Here is a 15,673-nt window from a genome sequence, read left to right as displayed (position 1 = left end):
GGGCTTCAGCCTTAATGCAAGTATTTTTAAGCACTTAAATACAGAATGTTTAAAATCTATCGACAAGTCAATTCTGTGAAAATTAACTGATGACGACGCTGTTTAAGTTAACGTTATGGTAATATTCCTAGATACTAAGGATGTAACGATTCACTCAACTCACGATTCGATTCGATTCACAAAGTTTTTTTAACAAAATGAGATTTAAGACAAATTACAAATTAAATGTGTCCTTTTATTATTGCTTGGACAAAATGTTGCACGTTTCTTTGTGAAATAGAAATATAACACTATAATAATATACTAATATATAACTTGCATATTATTGTTCTTTTGTTGGTTTTTATTGATTCTGTTGTCCCCATTTGTAAGTCGCTTTGGATAAAAGCGTCTGCTAAATAACTAAATTTAAATATAATGTAAATAACAAACCTATATTGAAATTTTATAACAAATAAGAAATGAAGAAATCTCTTCATATAAACAAAATAAGGCTTTGTCTGTGCTCTTTCCATTTAAAATTAGAGGCAACCACTGCATTTTAATCATGATCCAAACAAAGATGCTGCAAACATTCAACATTAGGAGTTTTTAATCTAAATTAGATTGTATAAATTTGAAGCAAAAACAGAATGATTTTTATGTAAATTATACATAAAAATATCTGCATGAAACAGCAGACAATCTGAATGAGACAAAGATTCACTCTCTGCCAGCAGGTGGCGCTTAAAGCATTTCCTTGGTTACCGCTGTAAACAAAGCAGCGCTGCACTTATGAACTTTAATATGCATTATACAGAGGCAAGAGGAAAATAAAAAATACCATCTAAACTTTTCTGAAGACAGTAAGTTCCCCTCAGACATACTTTCATATAAACTCCTACCCCTAATTGAATCGCGATTTGTTTAAAACCTCAAACTATAATTGATTTTCAACCGGCTCGCGGTTAATCGTTACATCCCCAGTTAAACAAAACATCCCTACTAGATACATTTATTCCATAAATCTACATAAGATTAACATAAATGTACCAAGTCTATTTGCTAAAATATGTATCGAAATAATATTGTATGTTAGGAGAGAATATTAATTGGAAATGAAATTTCTTGCGTTAGAAAATTCTGCTAAGCAGATAAATCCATCAAATGAGACATTATTTGTTTCTTTAGTTATGACTTGTAATTTGGTTGAAGGGTCAGTTATAACATGTTATTTGAGTTCTCAATTAAATCAAATACAATCTGTTCCTTTATAAGGGAGACCAGGGCTAGTTGACATATTTTTTACTTCATTGAATATTTGACGGTGTGATTATTGTTGAAAGTTAATTGTTACTGTATATAAAGTCAAACTTTACAGACTCTGTATAAACAGAGTTGAGAAAAACACCATAAAAAAAATATATATATATAAACAGAGTAAAAAAAAAAAAAAAAAAAAAAAAAATATATATATATATATGCCTCAAATGAACATATATATAAAATATATATATATATATATATATATATATATATATATATATATATATATATATATATATATATATACACACACATATATATATACATACATATATACATACATATATATACACATACATACATACATACATATACACATACATATACATATATATATACACTCTCTAAAAATAATATTAAACACATCACGTTAAATATGTATTGTTATTACAAATACATACTTATATTTAAAATATATTATTATTGATTGTTGGCTTTTCAGGGGAAAAAATTAATAAATAAAAATATCGAGCAAATTCTATTAGCTTTAGCTAATAGAAATTATCAAATCATTGGTTTGGCTGACAGAAATTTAAATTCCAACTGAATTCCAAATCTGAAAAATAAGTTTTACATTGTTTATAGTCAATTTTTGATTCAATTTTATTTTGCAATTACTGAAATATAATCCTTGTGATAACTTCCCTATGTGACAACTAGCCCAGGTCTCTGTTTTATATTTCAAAGCTTTTCATTAAACCGGAGTCAGAAAAAATATTAGGATGCTGTAATAGGGAGACAATGAACATTGCAAATTGCCAGTCATACTTTCATTTGCCAACCCAAATCTGATCGTGAAGTTTCATGAGCTTGCACAGCAATCATGTAGTCTTGTATATTATATCATAGGATACAGACAGTCCAATCTTACCAACACAGAGTCAGTAAACACTTTCTTAGAAACAGTATTGAGGCACAATGTGATGATGAACTAGTGCCCAGTCGGTTACCCAGAAGTCTTTATTAAGCTAGCGTCGGAATGTGTTTGGAACAGAAATCTGTTGTGAAAGAATGAGGGAACACTTTGACTGTGTTTTTAATCTGTCCATGTTCAATATGTGAATATATTAAATATATATAAATATATTCTATGAGTATAAAAAATTCAAAATATATCACTGTTGTATTAACTTGAAATAGTCTAATCATGTATCTCTTATTACAGAATTTAGTGCCTTTTTTGGACAGTAGACTGTTCTGTAAGTAATATGTAGTATAAAATGCATATGCTTTGTTACTTTTTTTTTACACTTTTGTTTTCTGTTCATTTTTAAAATTTGTTTTTAGGTTGTTTTTAATTTTAGAACTGTACCTTATAGAGAATAAAGACTTAATGAGCTGAAAGACACTGGCTGATTGAACCACTTTTTATACAGCACTCCAGAATTATAAAATTATGCAAATTCTGAATTATATTCCTAATCCTAAAATTGTAAGAGGATTGTTACTTGAAGACAATCATTTGATATAAATATGTGCAGCTGCTCTTTTTCCATACAGCGAAAAAAAAAAAAGTAATTGGCTGTCAATTAGTTTGAAAGAAAAAAAATGAAATCAAATGTCAAAATTTTAACAATTCCTTAAAGAACAATATTTTTTTTGTCTCCTAAAAACATTAAAAAAAAATAATAATAATAAATAGAAAAGACAAATGTGTAAATTGAGTCACTTTTTATTTTTTCTTTACAACCAGATTATTGTACAGTCAATATAAAAGAAATTCTAGATGAATTATTATACATGATTATTCTTTGGATATCAGCATAGAATTGCAGATAAATTAATCAAACCCAGCCTTGTGCTCAGATTGAACTCTCAAGATGCAACTATATACAAAACACACATATACTCTGGGTTCAAACGCTCCATATTCAGGACAACTTTCATGACAAAATCATCAGGACGAGGCACAGACTAGTAGTGAAAGATGGAGCCGACCACTCACTGCTCAGAAAAAGGGAGGAGGGGAAAAAAAAAAAAAACTACAGAAGTAGAGCAGCAACTTCCTGCCAAGAGCTTCGTCTGACATCTGTGTAAACAGCAGGGCCCAAAGCTTCCTTCAAAACCTCTTTCTCCTGATGCCCTTGATGGGAAGGATTTCAAACAGGAGGAAAGCACGAGTCTCCACACCTGTATTTAGGATTTGACTTCAAAAGGACACTTGTGGTTGCTCAGATATGGCTCTGGATCTGTGCCATTCATGACAGATCAAGGTGTCATTTCTGCTACTGGAGACTTGCTGACGTTGAAAAGAGTGGATGGAGGGTGCATTCAACCGTATTAATGATGAAGAAAAATGGTCAATTGCACTTGAAAACAAAAACATCTAGAACACATCTAGTTAAAAGCATCTATGATTGAAGTGTTGGGCCAGTGGAGATCAGCTTACTGAAAATGTCTTCACTAAGTTCATTTCCCCTAAAGTAACACATTAGGTTCAAACCAAGAACCATCAAATCTCTACAAGCATTTTTAATGTTATTGCTACAACAGAAATGTATTAAAAGAAACTAAGTTGAGACTTGTCATTCTAAAGGCAATCAATCTGTTCTTGCATTACCTTTAAATTAATATTTAAAGAATGTCTAGTTACTAATGTGACCCTTAAAATCCTATAGTCTGAAGTCTTTGTTGCTAATCACAGCAACAAAAACGTGCTCCGTGTGTGTGTTTTTCTTCTCACTATGAATGAGGCACAAATCAAGATACATAAAAAAAAAAAAAAAAAAATTGGGAAGATGTTGATCTATTTTTTTGACTGAACACAAACAGGAAAAATTAAAGGCAACTTCAAACTGTGGAGAAATGCATCTCTTCTCAGATGGAAATTTCGAAATATTCTTGACTTTTGAGCACCAAATCCAGTGAAAGCAGATTTACAGTGGATCATCGGTTAGTTTACTTAATTTACAACAAAACTAAGCACCCTTTGGGCACATAAGCTATCTACTATAAATCAAATGTGCAAATTAATTTTCCATTCACAGGATTTTTACACTTTATAAATTCAATTTACATAACTACAACCATTAAAATATATTTGATATTGTATTAGACTTCAGAAATCACATGATGATTTCCATGAATAGAAAATAAAAGGAATGAAATAACATTTTGTCTCCATCATGATATGAACAAACATATCTGCATGGAATCATGCTCCTTATTAAAAAAACTATATAAATCTGACCACTTTGCCCATACAATATGTTAAAAAATATTTCATGAAATCACTTTCAGATCTTTTAATTTGAATAAATAAGATGAAGTTATTGCCAGTAATTGGTCCAATACACAAAACTGGAATGTGCTTTTACGGTGACCTTCTTCTGGAAGACAGTCCTTCAGAAACCAATCAAACTGAGCTACTTTAAATTGTCACTAAATTGCAGCACAAAGTTATTTGAGGTTAAAGTAGTTTCAATAATCCAAGTCCAATTAAAAGGCTGCTTAGTAAAATGTGCCACAACCCATCAGATTGTAAATAAGCCACTCTAAAATACTTTTTTTTTTTCTAGTCCAATCATCAAAACCATTAAGAGAGAGCCTAATTAAGCCAGTCAATTAAGCCTGAATGTGCCAATTCAGTCAAGTCTAAAAATTCACCACATGCAATTACACACCAAGCAGGCAGTTTCCTCCTAAAATACTGATAGGCAAGTCTTCCAATGACACCAAACCAAATAAAACATCCCATCTTGTGGATTTAGTCATCCAATCAGTGGCCAAGTAATAATAGTACTTCAGGACATCAAAAACCCGCATTGACCTGCTCAGGACGGCACCTATCGCGGAATACATGCAACCCCCTTCACTCCATGAAAAGCCAGATTTGATAGTGGCTTGATTGCTTGATAGTGGCTTACAGCTGAAAACCCAACTGGGCGTATCCAATGACTCAGATCGGATCCCTGAGATAATCTCTTACATGTCTACCATACCATTTACCACATTCTAACTAGTGTTGGAAGGTGCAATGAGGGATGACAAACAAGAAATGGGTTGACTTAAAAGGCACATTCAGGAAACTAAAAATCTATTACTAACTGTGCAGAGGAGATTAATCAAGCATCATTTTAGTATCAAGTCCAAAAATGGACTCTTGATAAAATCAGGGCACAAACAAAAATGATGGGTTAATCTCAAAGACCCATTTACGGTCGACTCAAGGAGACTTGATTGAGTTACCAAACAAGCAAACAAATCAAGGAACACAACTGAAGCAGCATGTTCAAATTTGATAGCACTCCCACATGCTACACATTAGCATAGCACCGGAACTGATAGAGGAGCTTGTAAAGGAATGTTGTACCACCTTCATGCAAAGCTGGGTAACTGAATGCTCCATTAGCCCAAGCACAGTGATGGATGGAGTTGACCTCCTCGGTTAGATGCAGCTGTTGGAAGCGGAGGTTCTGTCCTGCTCAGCTCACTGTCAATTAGCTGGTCCAGGATTTGCGATTCTCTCGTTTCTGAATGGCAGTGCCGGCTCCTCCCCTCAGTTGCTGACTGAACTCCCCGCTGCGACGATTTTCGGTGTGCCTTTTGGAAGCTTCCCATCGAGTCAGTCGATCTGGACGGACTAGCACCCCGTAACCAGGGTTGCACTGGAAGTACTGGTGGCCCTCAACAGAACCATCATATTTACCGTGGACAAAGAATACAAAAAAGATCAAGGTCTGTAAATTGTCTCACCAAGAAGGTCAACATCTCTTGTCGGATAACGGAAGACTTGACTAACCTGAGGGAGTGTCCAACTCGACCCCGACCCAGACGCCTTCTGAGAAGTGCGTTGGGCCGATGTAGCGGACCGTGCCGGACTTGCTGGATCCGACAGTGACTCTCCCACCCACCTTGAGCCAAGCAAGTTCCTTGGGTTCCTCATCCTTGAAGGTCATCTCTAGCTTCTCCAAGCTGTTCGTTTGTTGCACCTGCGTTGTGGTTGCTTTTCCATCACCGAGAATGTTACTGAAAGACCGGAGTTCATTGGCTTTGACCTTCTGGAGGGAGAAAGGGCTGTCTGTGGAGGTACTCAACACCAGGGGAGGGATTGTATTTAGCTGTGCTTCCTGCTGAGAGTTGGTGACACCATTCCTGTGGGCCGCCTGGGTATCTTCCTCTTTTCTAGGCCTGTCAGATCTTAGCCCAGCTTCTACAGGAGCAACAGAGGCATTAACAGGGGTCGGTAGACAGTCTTCCTTGTCGTGCCTGGATGCTACAGGACCCGCTTGGGAATTGGGAGTAGGGGTAAGGTCCCCGCAAGCTATGGAGACGTCGGAAAGGGTGGCAGTGGAGACGCTAGTAGAAAAATAGCCACTGGAGGACTCGCTGATGGGGCTCAGGGGCAGATCATGCGGATCATGCACAGAGGACGGGGCATCAGGCCCATCTGAGTGTCTGTCTGAAGCAGGACTCTTCCCCATTACTGCAGCCTACGGGGAAGCACGTCCAAAACCACAAGGAACATTTAACTACACCTCAACCTATCATCTGACTCTAGCACATGCTAGGAAAACCACAGATTTAATAGCATGCAATTTACATCACATGCAGGAGAGAAAGACTGGGCTCTTAAAATATCTTCCTAGGCTATACTTTGGCAAAATACAAGTCTGTAACCCAATTCATCATTCATATTTATTTAATTTTGCCAAAGATGGAGCATGAGATCAGAGTGGAGATCTACTTACCGGTTCTATTCTTACTCTTCCTTCATCAGGGTTGTTAGCATTTTGCATCATTATTCGTGGCATATGCTGGAGAGATGAATGGAACGTATTAAATTTGTTTTTACGATTTCGGTAATGGTTTTCAGAGAGGCAGCACAAAGTTTGATTTAAGTGTCACGGGTTCATTTTTTATGTTGGGAGCCTTTGGATTATGTTTGATCTAAAGTACTGACAGACCAAAAGTCTGTGTGCAGAGGAGGAGTGATGTACACGATGAAATATCACCGTCATATTTTTTTCCCTGTACGCCTCTGTCAAAAGCATGCTGGGAGATATGATGAAAGGGTATGGCTAGACAATTAATCTTGGGGAAATTAAACACTGGAGTTTATCTATGGACTCCTGCCTAACATATAATCAGGTTTCCCTGACATGATTTACTTTGACAAAATGAGGACACTGTTTTAATCATGGAAAACCAAAAAAGCCTGTTTTCTCACAAAAAATCCACTACCAGGCAAAAAGGCTTAACTTAAAGACTTAATTTTCTTCATACAAGATGGATACTATATCACAGATATATGGGCAATGTAATAGTAGCATATGGAATTTCTGTCTATACGGAAATGAGGAGGCATGAAGACAGAACGACATTACACTAGAATCTAAAATTGACTCAAATTAAATCGGTCAAGAGGATTTGCATCCCTCTTTGATTACCACATATGATTTACTCATCTAAATGCAGCATATTTCTGACAGGCTTTGCAGGCACTAAAACGGCTATTTTTATGACTTTTTTTTTTACATTTATGCATGAAATCACCCAATGGAAGTCACTTTGCCTACAAAAATGCTTTATTTGTTTACGATGTTTTTATTTATTTATGTACATTCTTATTTATTAGAATTTTTAAATAATTATTCCTTTTATTTTTTAGGGTTAAATATGACCTGGACATTTCTTGACAGTTTTCATGAGACTGACAAAGCAAGGTTTAAGGCACAGTTTACTATTTAAAAAGTCAAAAACGTGACCAGACCTGTTGGGAGTGTGGAGAGGGTCTCAAATCTTTCTTGTCATCACGCACAGGGAACAGGGACTTGAGAAGCTTTGGCATCTGAGGAACCAGGGCCTTGACTGGGGAGATATAAGAAGCAGCAAGCCCTGAAAAACCTGTGGGCGGGTTGGGAAGGAGGCGAACAGCAAGGTAGGTGTGGAGAAAGACGACAATGATGGTGAAAGAGAGACAGATGTAGAAAAGATATAAAAGGAGTGTATGTCACAAAAATGTCACACTGACATTTTTGACAGATCACAAAATGACTAAGTGAAAGACGCAGAAGTTGAACAAGACTGGGAGAGATGTTCAGTGGTAACTGAAAGGCTGCAGGTTCAAACCCCGAACTGCAATTTTGTGCCCTTGGTTAATATACAAGGATTTTCTCTGTAATTTAGATAAACTCTGTAATTTAGATTAATTCTTAAACCAGGTTAGAAATGAGAGTTCGGGCAGAAAGAATATCTATAGTAGAGAGCACAGAGTTAATGGTTGCAAGGACAGTCAAATAAAGAATGGGTCATGCTGAAAACGGAAAAGAAAGATTATTTTATTGCAGACCAAACGGTCCACATCCTGAAGAGTGACCATTATGTCATACCTTGCTCGGGGTCCTGATTCTGTGTCGGTGGTGTAGGAGGTCTGGATGGCCGTGGCAGTGTTTTGCTGAACTGAGAGGATGTCGCAAAGATATCCTGTTGACTCTCCCATCGATTTACATAAGCAAATTGGATATTAGAGGTTACATAAAGGACCCATGCTTGTGGTGGACCATATGTTTTATTTTCACTCTAGGATTTTACCTTGTTGTCATCCAGCACTGAGTTTAGTGACAGATCCTGTCTGCTTCCAGATAACTAGAGGAGAAAAAGGTGATGTATGAATACATAATGTGCCAGGCTCCGGTTTCCTTAACAGTTCTGTTTTATAAGATGTGCTTACCCGGTGCACACTGGGAGAGCTGAGACTGCGTCTGCTGCCCTTGCCTTTACCTGCCAAATGCTCCTTCACTGCCACCTCCTGTAGCACATGATAAAAAACTGATTTACATGATGAAAACATCATGCTGAGCTGAACTCGAAAGAGAAAACTAGATAGTACTGGGAAGTCACCATCTGCTTACTATTCTATATGCCTAAATAAACATAACATTAGAAAGAGATGATAAAATGCGATCTTATCAGATAAAAAACATTAGTGGAGCTAGCTGTGTTACCTGTCTCAGACGGTCCAGTGTGAGGATGTTCTCCACAGCCAGGACGCTCCGCAGGTACTTCTCTATAGCAGCTTCATTGTCTGAGGATTTAGGGTTCTCAGCGCTGGCGGCTACACGGGCCAGCATCTCCCTGTCCTCTGAGCTCTGGCTGTCCTGCTGACATACATAGCCAAGAGAGACAGGTGCTCGTAAACAAGTCTAGTCAAGAAACCAGGTGTGTAACTTTATCAGAGCAGCTTTCTTGTGGATAATAGCCAACTTAAACGGCCTTTAAGTGTTGCTGAGAGTTTTGCAGTGATACATATGAGCGAATGAAATTTATATTATTTCATATTTTAGGATTATCAGCAAATATTAAGAAAATGGCAGTTTCACCTCGCTTCAGTTTTGTAATCTGCTAACAATTCTATTCTGAATTGGGATTATTCAAGTATTATTTACAATAGTATTATTAGTTTTGTTTTATATATTATATTTATATATTTTTATTGATTTCTATGTTTAGCTTTATTTCAGTTTTAGTAATTATAGTACTTTAGCTAAACCTTATTTTATTTCAGTTAGTTGCCAAGGCAACATTTAGTTTTTCATCTAATATTTAGATTTTATTATTATTTTTATGTTAGCTTTATTTCAATAAAAACTAATTTTAATAGTTTTGAGTTTTGGTTACCAATAACAACACTTCTGAATTTGAAGTGAACATATTATATGTTGTCATTGGTCACTGAAAAACCCATATGATTCAGCTCATGCATTATTTATTATTCATATCATGCATGATACACACACACACAGATTTTGTATGCTTACCCCAGGGATGTTGGAGACGACTTCAAAGGTCACACCACAGCCTGGAATAGTGCTCCTGGTGGACATTCTCCTCAAGAAATTATGTGCAAAACCCTGTTTAAACCAATATATATATATATATATATATATATTATAATATAAAATATGCAGCGATTATTTTCATATCTAAAGCTTGAAATTCCTTAAAAAGTTTATAGCAACCAAGCACCAAAAATATATGTCACAGCTGTATGTAAAGCTGAGTTAAGTGCAGAAAAGTGTAAAAAGGCACTTTTCTTCGGCTCTGATGATCGAGTAGGTCATACAAGGTAGACCATGGCGCACCTGTCGTCCAGTGAGGTTCACACAGATGCGTTTGCGCAGGACTAGCTGCATCTCTGCAGGGTGGCTGAGCTGCACCACGGTGCGGACAATCAAGTATACTCTCTGATCTGGGGCAGCACCTCGACTCAGCTGTGGACATTCATGGACCGTGGAGTCCCAAGAAGCTTCGGCTTTCACCTGGAAGAAAAAGAGTTTTTAATACATTCCTTTAAAATCAACTAGGGAGCCTCTGAGTGCCCTGAGGGTGCGTAGGTCATATTCACACCTCTCCATCATAGTGTTTGACAATCTGAAGGTCAAAAAACTCATCCTCATCTTCAGAGCTAAGCATGGCGTCCCAGCCGCCCGCCTCTGGAACGTCTAGGTTGTCCTGAGAGCTGAAGTCATAAGCTGGAGGAAGGAAGAACAGAAACACAGGAAGAACGAGTGTGAAAATGAGCGTTAAGATAAATAGAGCTCGCATTGGAAGAAAGGTCACAGAGGACATTGCATTTCTGCAGTGAACATTGCTGTTCTTCAGCAAGCAGGAAAAACATACCGCTCAGGTCGAGGAAGAGCACTGGAATGTGAGTTTCCATCCCAGGCACTGGTACCCTGCCAAGACAGACAGAAAAAAAAATCAACCCGTGGCCCAAATTCTCATGACTAAATATTTGTAAAAATTATACTGATACTGACTTCATTATACAAACAAAGCCTCAAATCCAAATATCAATCTATTAAATCACATCATTTAAGGATTATAACAACCTCCCCAAAATGCAAACTACATAAATCGAAGCTAAACTGACATTAAATATCATTCAAAGCTCTGACAGACAACAAGTTTACCAGCTATCTATAACATTAAATGATTTAAGTGTTCAGATTAAATGCAAATTATTCAGTATGGTTGTAGTAGTGCAGTACCACTCTGCAGGAGCTCCTGGTATTCCACTGCCAGCAGAGGGCACCATCACTGCATTTCTCTCCTCTGTGAGCGTCAGACGCCACTCAAGCAGCTGGGCCTCCCTCTCCACATCATCCTCAGACTTATCTGGTCATACAGAGCAAACTGGTCACCAATGTTTCCTGTAATCTAATGCTAAGAAAAACCCATTTCTGCAGAAAAGTCCCTTTAAGCGTATATAAATTTGCTCATTTTATATTTAGATTTTTTTTCCTAAATAATGCATTTTTTTACTTTATTTTAAAAACTATAATATTTCTAATATATAATATTTATAAAACAAACATTAATATTTCTATTATATATCTAAATGCATCTCTACTCATCTATAAAAGTTTTATTTAATTTTATAACAACAAATTTTGGATTTTGGACCAATGCATCATGTGATACAAACAGAAACAACATCCAAAATCAGATCCACATTTCTTCTGTCTGCCTCTGTTTCTAATCAATCTGCTTGTTTCTCAAAGACTTGTGATGGGTAGATACATGCGCTCCACGAACAAGGACAGAACAAAGCTAATTAGCAACAAACTAAATAGAGGAAAGCACTATTTTATAGACCATTACTGATCTGAGACTAAAAATCTTTTTTTTACCTGCTTTGCTGACCAAAGTCTGAAGATGTTGGTCCAGATACTCTTGTCTCTTAGTGAGAGCAGTGAGACACTGACGTCGCAGACGCTCCAAATCTCGCTCCTACAGGATGATGGACAAATGCATAAACATAAATGCAGCTATTGCTTAGCCGTTTCTTTTTTGCTTATTAAAATGCTTTTTATGCCTTTAATGGGCAGGACCGAAGAGAAAGCCAGGAAAGTAGTAAGAGGGAGAGACAGGAACAGGATGAGGAAATGACACAGAATGGATTCAAAACTCAATCTCCGCAGGAAAATAATAATAAAAATAAATAAATAAAATAACTTAAATGTATTAACAACTAAAAGTCAATGTCATAAATGTATTGACAACCAAACATACCTGATAACTGTCCATTTCATCGCCCTCAAGCTACAAAAGAAAACAATAGAAACGTTATAGACATCATCCTGCTAAATGCTAAAAGTTTAGGTGAAATAGAACGTTTACCTCTTCTGGCTCATTGTTTTTAGCCATCCGCACCTGCCTGATCTCCACACAGCCGATGGACACTCCCAGAATGATCTCTGCTATTAAAGGCATCGTGCCGGAGTCCTGCACTGAACGCACCTCCACCTGAATCCGCCGAGACTGGCCCTGAGAAAGACACACTGAAACAGTTAACACCCCAAGATAAAAACCCTGAAGCGAAATGTTGATATAATAACAGAGCACAAGTAAAATACAGAGTTCACATGCCTAGGAGTCGAACATAAATCTACCAAAACAAGCAACAGAGTTTACACAAAGCAAGCAGTCAAGAACAACTCGTTATAATCTGCATCGAACATGTGACTAAAAAAAGGTCATAAGGTTATTTCATGCTATGCTTTATTCTGATCGTGATAAACAAGTATAGACAGCAGCTGAGGGCTGACAGAGCTGCAGTGGTATCATTTATAACCATGCAGGAACATGAGGTATCTGACCTGTTTAAGCTGGAAGATGCCACCCGTGCGAACATCTCGTGCTGGCACCACCTCCACGGGCATGTACTCTCCGTTCTCATTCAGCTCCAGAATCTGCACCCACATCTCCAACTTGCGTGTTACCTCACTCCACCTGAGGACACATAAGAGTCAAAGCAGTTCAAAAACAGGAAGCAGATCATTAGATATAAGACACCCCAATGTTCTCTACATTTCTGAATGTTTGTATCAGTATAATTGGATAATTACAGGGGGTTGAAGCTCAATTTTCTGCTCACCTGTCACGTAAAGTGCGTGTTTTGGCCTGGATGATGCTGAGGTCCCACAGCGCGGGGTTCCTGCCTGGATCAGCCTGCCTGTGTCCGTATACCTCGATGGCTACGGCACCCTCTGTTAAATACTCGATAAACTCCTCTGTTACAGTCACAGCATGCTCCTACAGTACAGAGAGTAAGGAAAAAGTAAATACATGTTAATAATTTAAAGGAATAGTTCATCCAAAAATGAAAATTTGCTGAAAATGTACCCTCAGGCCATCCAAGATGTAGTTTTTTCTTCATTGGAGCAGATTTGGATATGCTACAGAAATGCAGCATTACATCACTTGCTTACCAGTCGAGGGAGTCGTGACCTAATGGTCAGAGAGTCAGACTTGTAACCTGAAGGTTGCGGGTACGAGTCTCAGGTCTGGCAGGAATTGTCAGTGGGGGGAGTGAATAACCAGCGCTCTCTTCCACCCTCAATGCCACGACTGAGGTGCCCTTGAGCAAGGCACCAAACCCCCAACTGCTTCCAGGGTGTCGCAGCAATATGGCTGCCCACTGCTCCGGGTGTGTGTTCACTATTGTGTGTGCACTTTGATGGGTTAAATGCAGAGCACAAATTCCGAGTATGGGTCACCATACTTGGCCACACGTCACTTCACTTACCGATCATGTGAATGGGTGCCATCAGAATGAGAGTTTAAACAGCTGATAAAAACATAATAATCCACAAGTAATCCACATGACTCCAGTCTATCAATGAATGTCTTGTGAAGCAAAAAGTTTTTAACTTTAAAGCATTGCTTCCAGTAAAAAATGAGTAATCCATCCATTATATTGCTTTCTGAAAAAGTCATCTCGTGAGAGGACGACAGAGGATGGACTTTATCACTATAGGAAGCGTTATGGATTCTGGCCAGAAATAATATTTGTAATTATAATCATCATCATCATCAACATGTTTTTATGAGCTGTTTGGACTCATTCTAATGTTTCATTGCAAAAAATCCCTTGGTGAGCAAGGGATTATGCTGCGGCGCCCGGGTAGCAGTTGAGGGTTTGGTGCCTTGCTCAAGGGCACCTCAGTCATGGTATTTCCGGCCCGAGACTCGAACCCACAACCTTGGGGTTAGGAGTCAAACTCTCTAACCATTAGGCCACGACTTCCCCACAACTTGATGTAGAAAAAAAAAAAACTCATCTACATCTTAGATGGTCTGATGTTGAGTAAATTTTAATTTTTGAGTGAACTATTCCTTTAATGAGCAAAGATGCACAATTAACAACAGTTTTAAATGCCGAAGGTCAATATTAGTAATAATTCACAATTTGGGCTATACAGGATTTCCAGGAGAGTAAATCACATTGTGCCTAATTTACCCTCTGCTTGTAAAACACACACGTCTTGACTCGTACCTTACAGCTGTCAAACACCACCATGCAGTGGGGGTCTTTGCTGCTGGAGAAGGAGGCAGAGGGATCCACTTCTGGAGCAACAATAATAGGCTCTGCTTGGTCCCAGAAAGAGTACTGACAGAAGACAAAATTGGACAGGTACTGCGGGAGACCATTAGCCTGCAGGATCTTAATCTGTTTGAGAGACATGAGCTTAAATGAGTATGAGGTAAGATTTCTTAAACATAATACATTTTAAATATAAACACAACAGAATAGTAGATTGTGGTGTAATTATTAATTTTAGTTACTTTAAAAATATAATTTTAAACCAAAAAAGTTTCTCAAATCTTACATGCTTCTGTAAACTTCAGTACTCACCATACAGACCAGTTTGCGTTCCTGTACATCACCGTCTGGGCTTCCATCACTGTCATCTCCTCCGGCCACGCTATCATCAAATCCTTCACCCATTCTCATCACCTCCACGTGCAGCCGCCCGGCAACCTGACACCAGCAACAAGACACCTTCAAGACACCTAAACACAACACTTCACTGGTCCGCTGGAGATGAACGGTTTATCTCATGCTTTATATAATGACTTAATTCGATTTTATTTCACAGATGAAACTGCACTTGATTTAATTTACATCCCTTTTCATCTTCTAAAAGAAATTTCCTTCAGAAGTCTTATGAGAATTATGATGTTGAAATATTCAGAGCAGTCAAACCACTGATCATATTTGCCTGACTTCTGCAGGCAGATCTAAACACATCATCCTCACCTCTCCTTTCTGATTGATGATGGGAACCGCATATTGTAGCTTTACATCATAGAACAGGCAGGAGAGGAAAACGTTGGCTACCCCAATTAAACTGTGGTTCACCTGCTCATCAAAGAAAGGGTCGGCTCTCTTGAAGTAAGAGCGCATCACCTATGAGATAGAGAGAGAAAAAAAACACTCCTTTAGTGTCAACTTTTCATTTTTATAGCATATGTGAATAATAAGAGCTTACAGGGTTGTCCTCGTCAAAGTCCTTCCACTCCTGATAAAGCTCTCTCATGTCCACTAGCCGGTTTTCCATCTTCTCAAGGGCCCATATTT

General features: G+C 37.8%; 1 protein-coding gene and 1 non-coding gene across 5 annotated transcripts in view; one reads left to right on the top strand and one right to left on the bottom strand.

Annotated features, from left to right (window-relative positions):
- The first annotated feature begins 798 nt into the window (after positions 1 to 798).
- On the top strand, positions 799 to 867 carry LOC122148470. The gene has a single exon (XR_006162399.1). It is a non-coding gene; the product is annotated as a small nucleolar RNA SNORD19 (small nucleolar RNA).
- A 2,094-nt stretch (positions 868 to 2,961) lies between these two features.
- LOC109085577 (kinesin-like protein KIF13B) overlaps positions 2,962 to 15,673 on the bottom strand; it is a 42,287-nt gene continuing 29,575 nt past the window's right edge. For 2 of the 4 annotated variants that reach the window (XM_042773771.1, XM_042773773.1), the window contains exons 19-40: positions 15,585 to 15,673; positions 15,353 to 15,502; positions 14,948 to 15,073; positions 14,588 to 14,761; positions 13,187 to 13,344; positions 12,909 to 13,041; positions 12,430 to 12,576; positions 12,322 to 12,351; positions 11,940 to 12,039; positions 11,298 to 11,424; positions 10,927 to 10,982; positions 10,654 to 10,778; positions 10,389 to 10,565; positions 10,065 to 10,157; positions 9,252 to 9,407; positions 8,978 to 9,055; positions 8,839 to 8,892; positions 8,637 to 8,751; positions 8,018 to 8,151; positions 6,996 to 7,061; positions 6,048 to 6,737; positions 2,962 to 5,954 (exon numbers count right to left, since the gene is read on the bottom strand). The exon at positions 15,585 to 15,673 is cut by the window's right edge and continues 58 nt beyond it. In XM_042773771.1, the coding sequence (XP_042629705.1) occupies positions 5,745 to 5,954; positions 6,048 to 6,737; positions 6,996 to 7,061; positions 8,018 to 8,151; positions 8,637 to 8,751; positions 8,839 to 8,892; positions 8,978 to 9,055; positions 9,252 to 9,407; positions 10,065 to 10,157; positions 10,389 to 10,565; positions 10,654 to 10,778; positions 10,927 to 10,982; positions 11,298 to 11,424; positions 11,940 to 12,039; positions 12,322 to 12,351; positions 12,430 to 12,576; positions 12,909 to 13,041; positions 13,187 to 13,344; positions 14,588 to 14,761; positions 14,948 to 15,073; positions 15,353 to 15,502; positions 15,585 to 15,673 (3,188 nt within the window). In that variant the 3' untranslated portion in view covers positions 2,962 to 5,744. The remainder of the gene's footprint in view (positions 5,955 to 6,047; positions 6,738 to 6,995; positions 7,062 to 8,017; positions 8,152 to 8,636; positions 8,752 to 8,838; positions 8,893 to 8,977; positions 9,056 to 9,251; positions 9,408 to 10,064; positions 10,158 to 10,388; positions 10,566 to 10,653; positions 10,779 to 10,926; positions 10,983 to 11,297; positions 11,425 to 11,939; positions 12,040 to 12,321; positions 12,352 to 12,429; positions 12,577 to 12,908; positions 13,042 to 13,186; positions 13,345 to 14,587; positions 14,762 to 14,947; positions 15,074 to 15,352; positions 15,503 to 15,584) is intronic. The other 2 variants (XM_042773772.1, XM_042773774.1) reach the window with 2 other exon arrangements.

The sequence above is a fragment of the Cyprinus carpio genome, chromosome A17 (assembly GCF_018340385.1).
Source record: "Cyprinus carpio isolate SPL01 chromosome A17, ASM1834038v1, whole genome shotgun sequence".
NCBI lineage: Eukaryota > Metazoa > Chordata > Actinopteri > Cypriniformes > Cyprinidae > Cyprinus > Cyprinus carpio.
The sequence above is the reverse complement of the archived record's forward strand: the minus strand, read 5'-3'. Positions and strand labels throughout refer to the sequence as shown.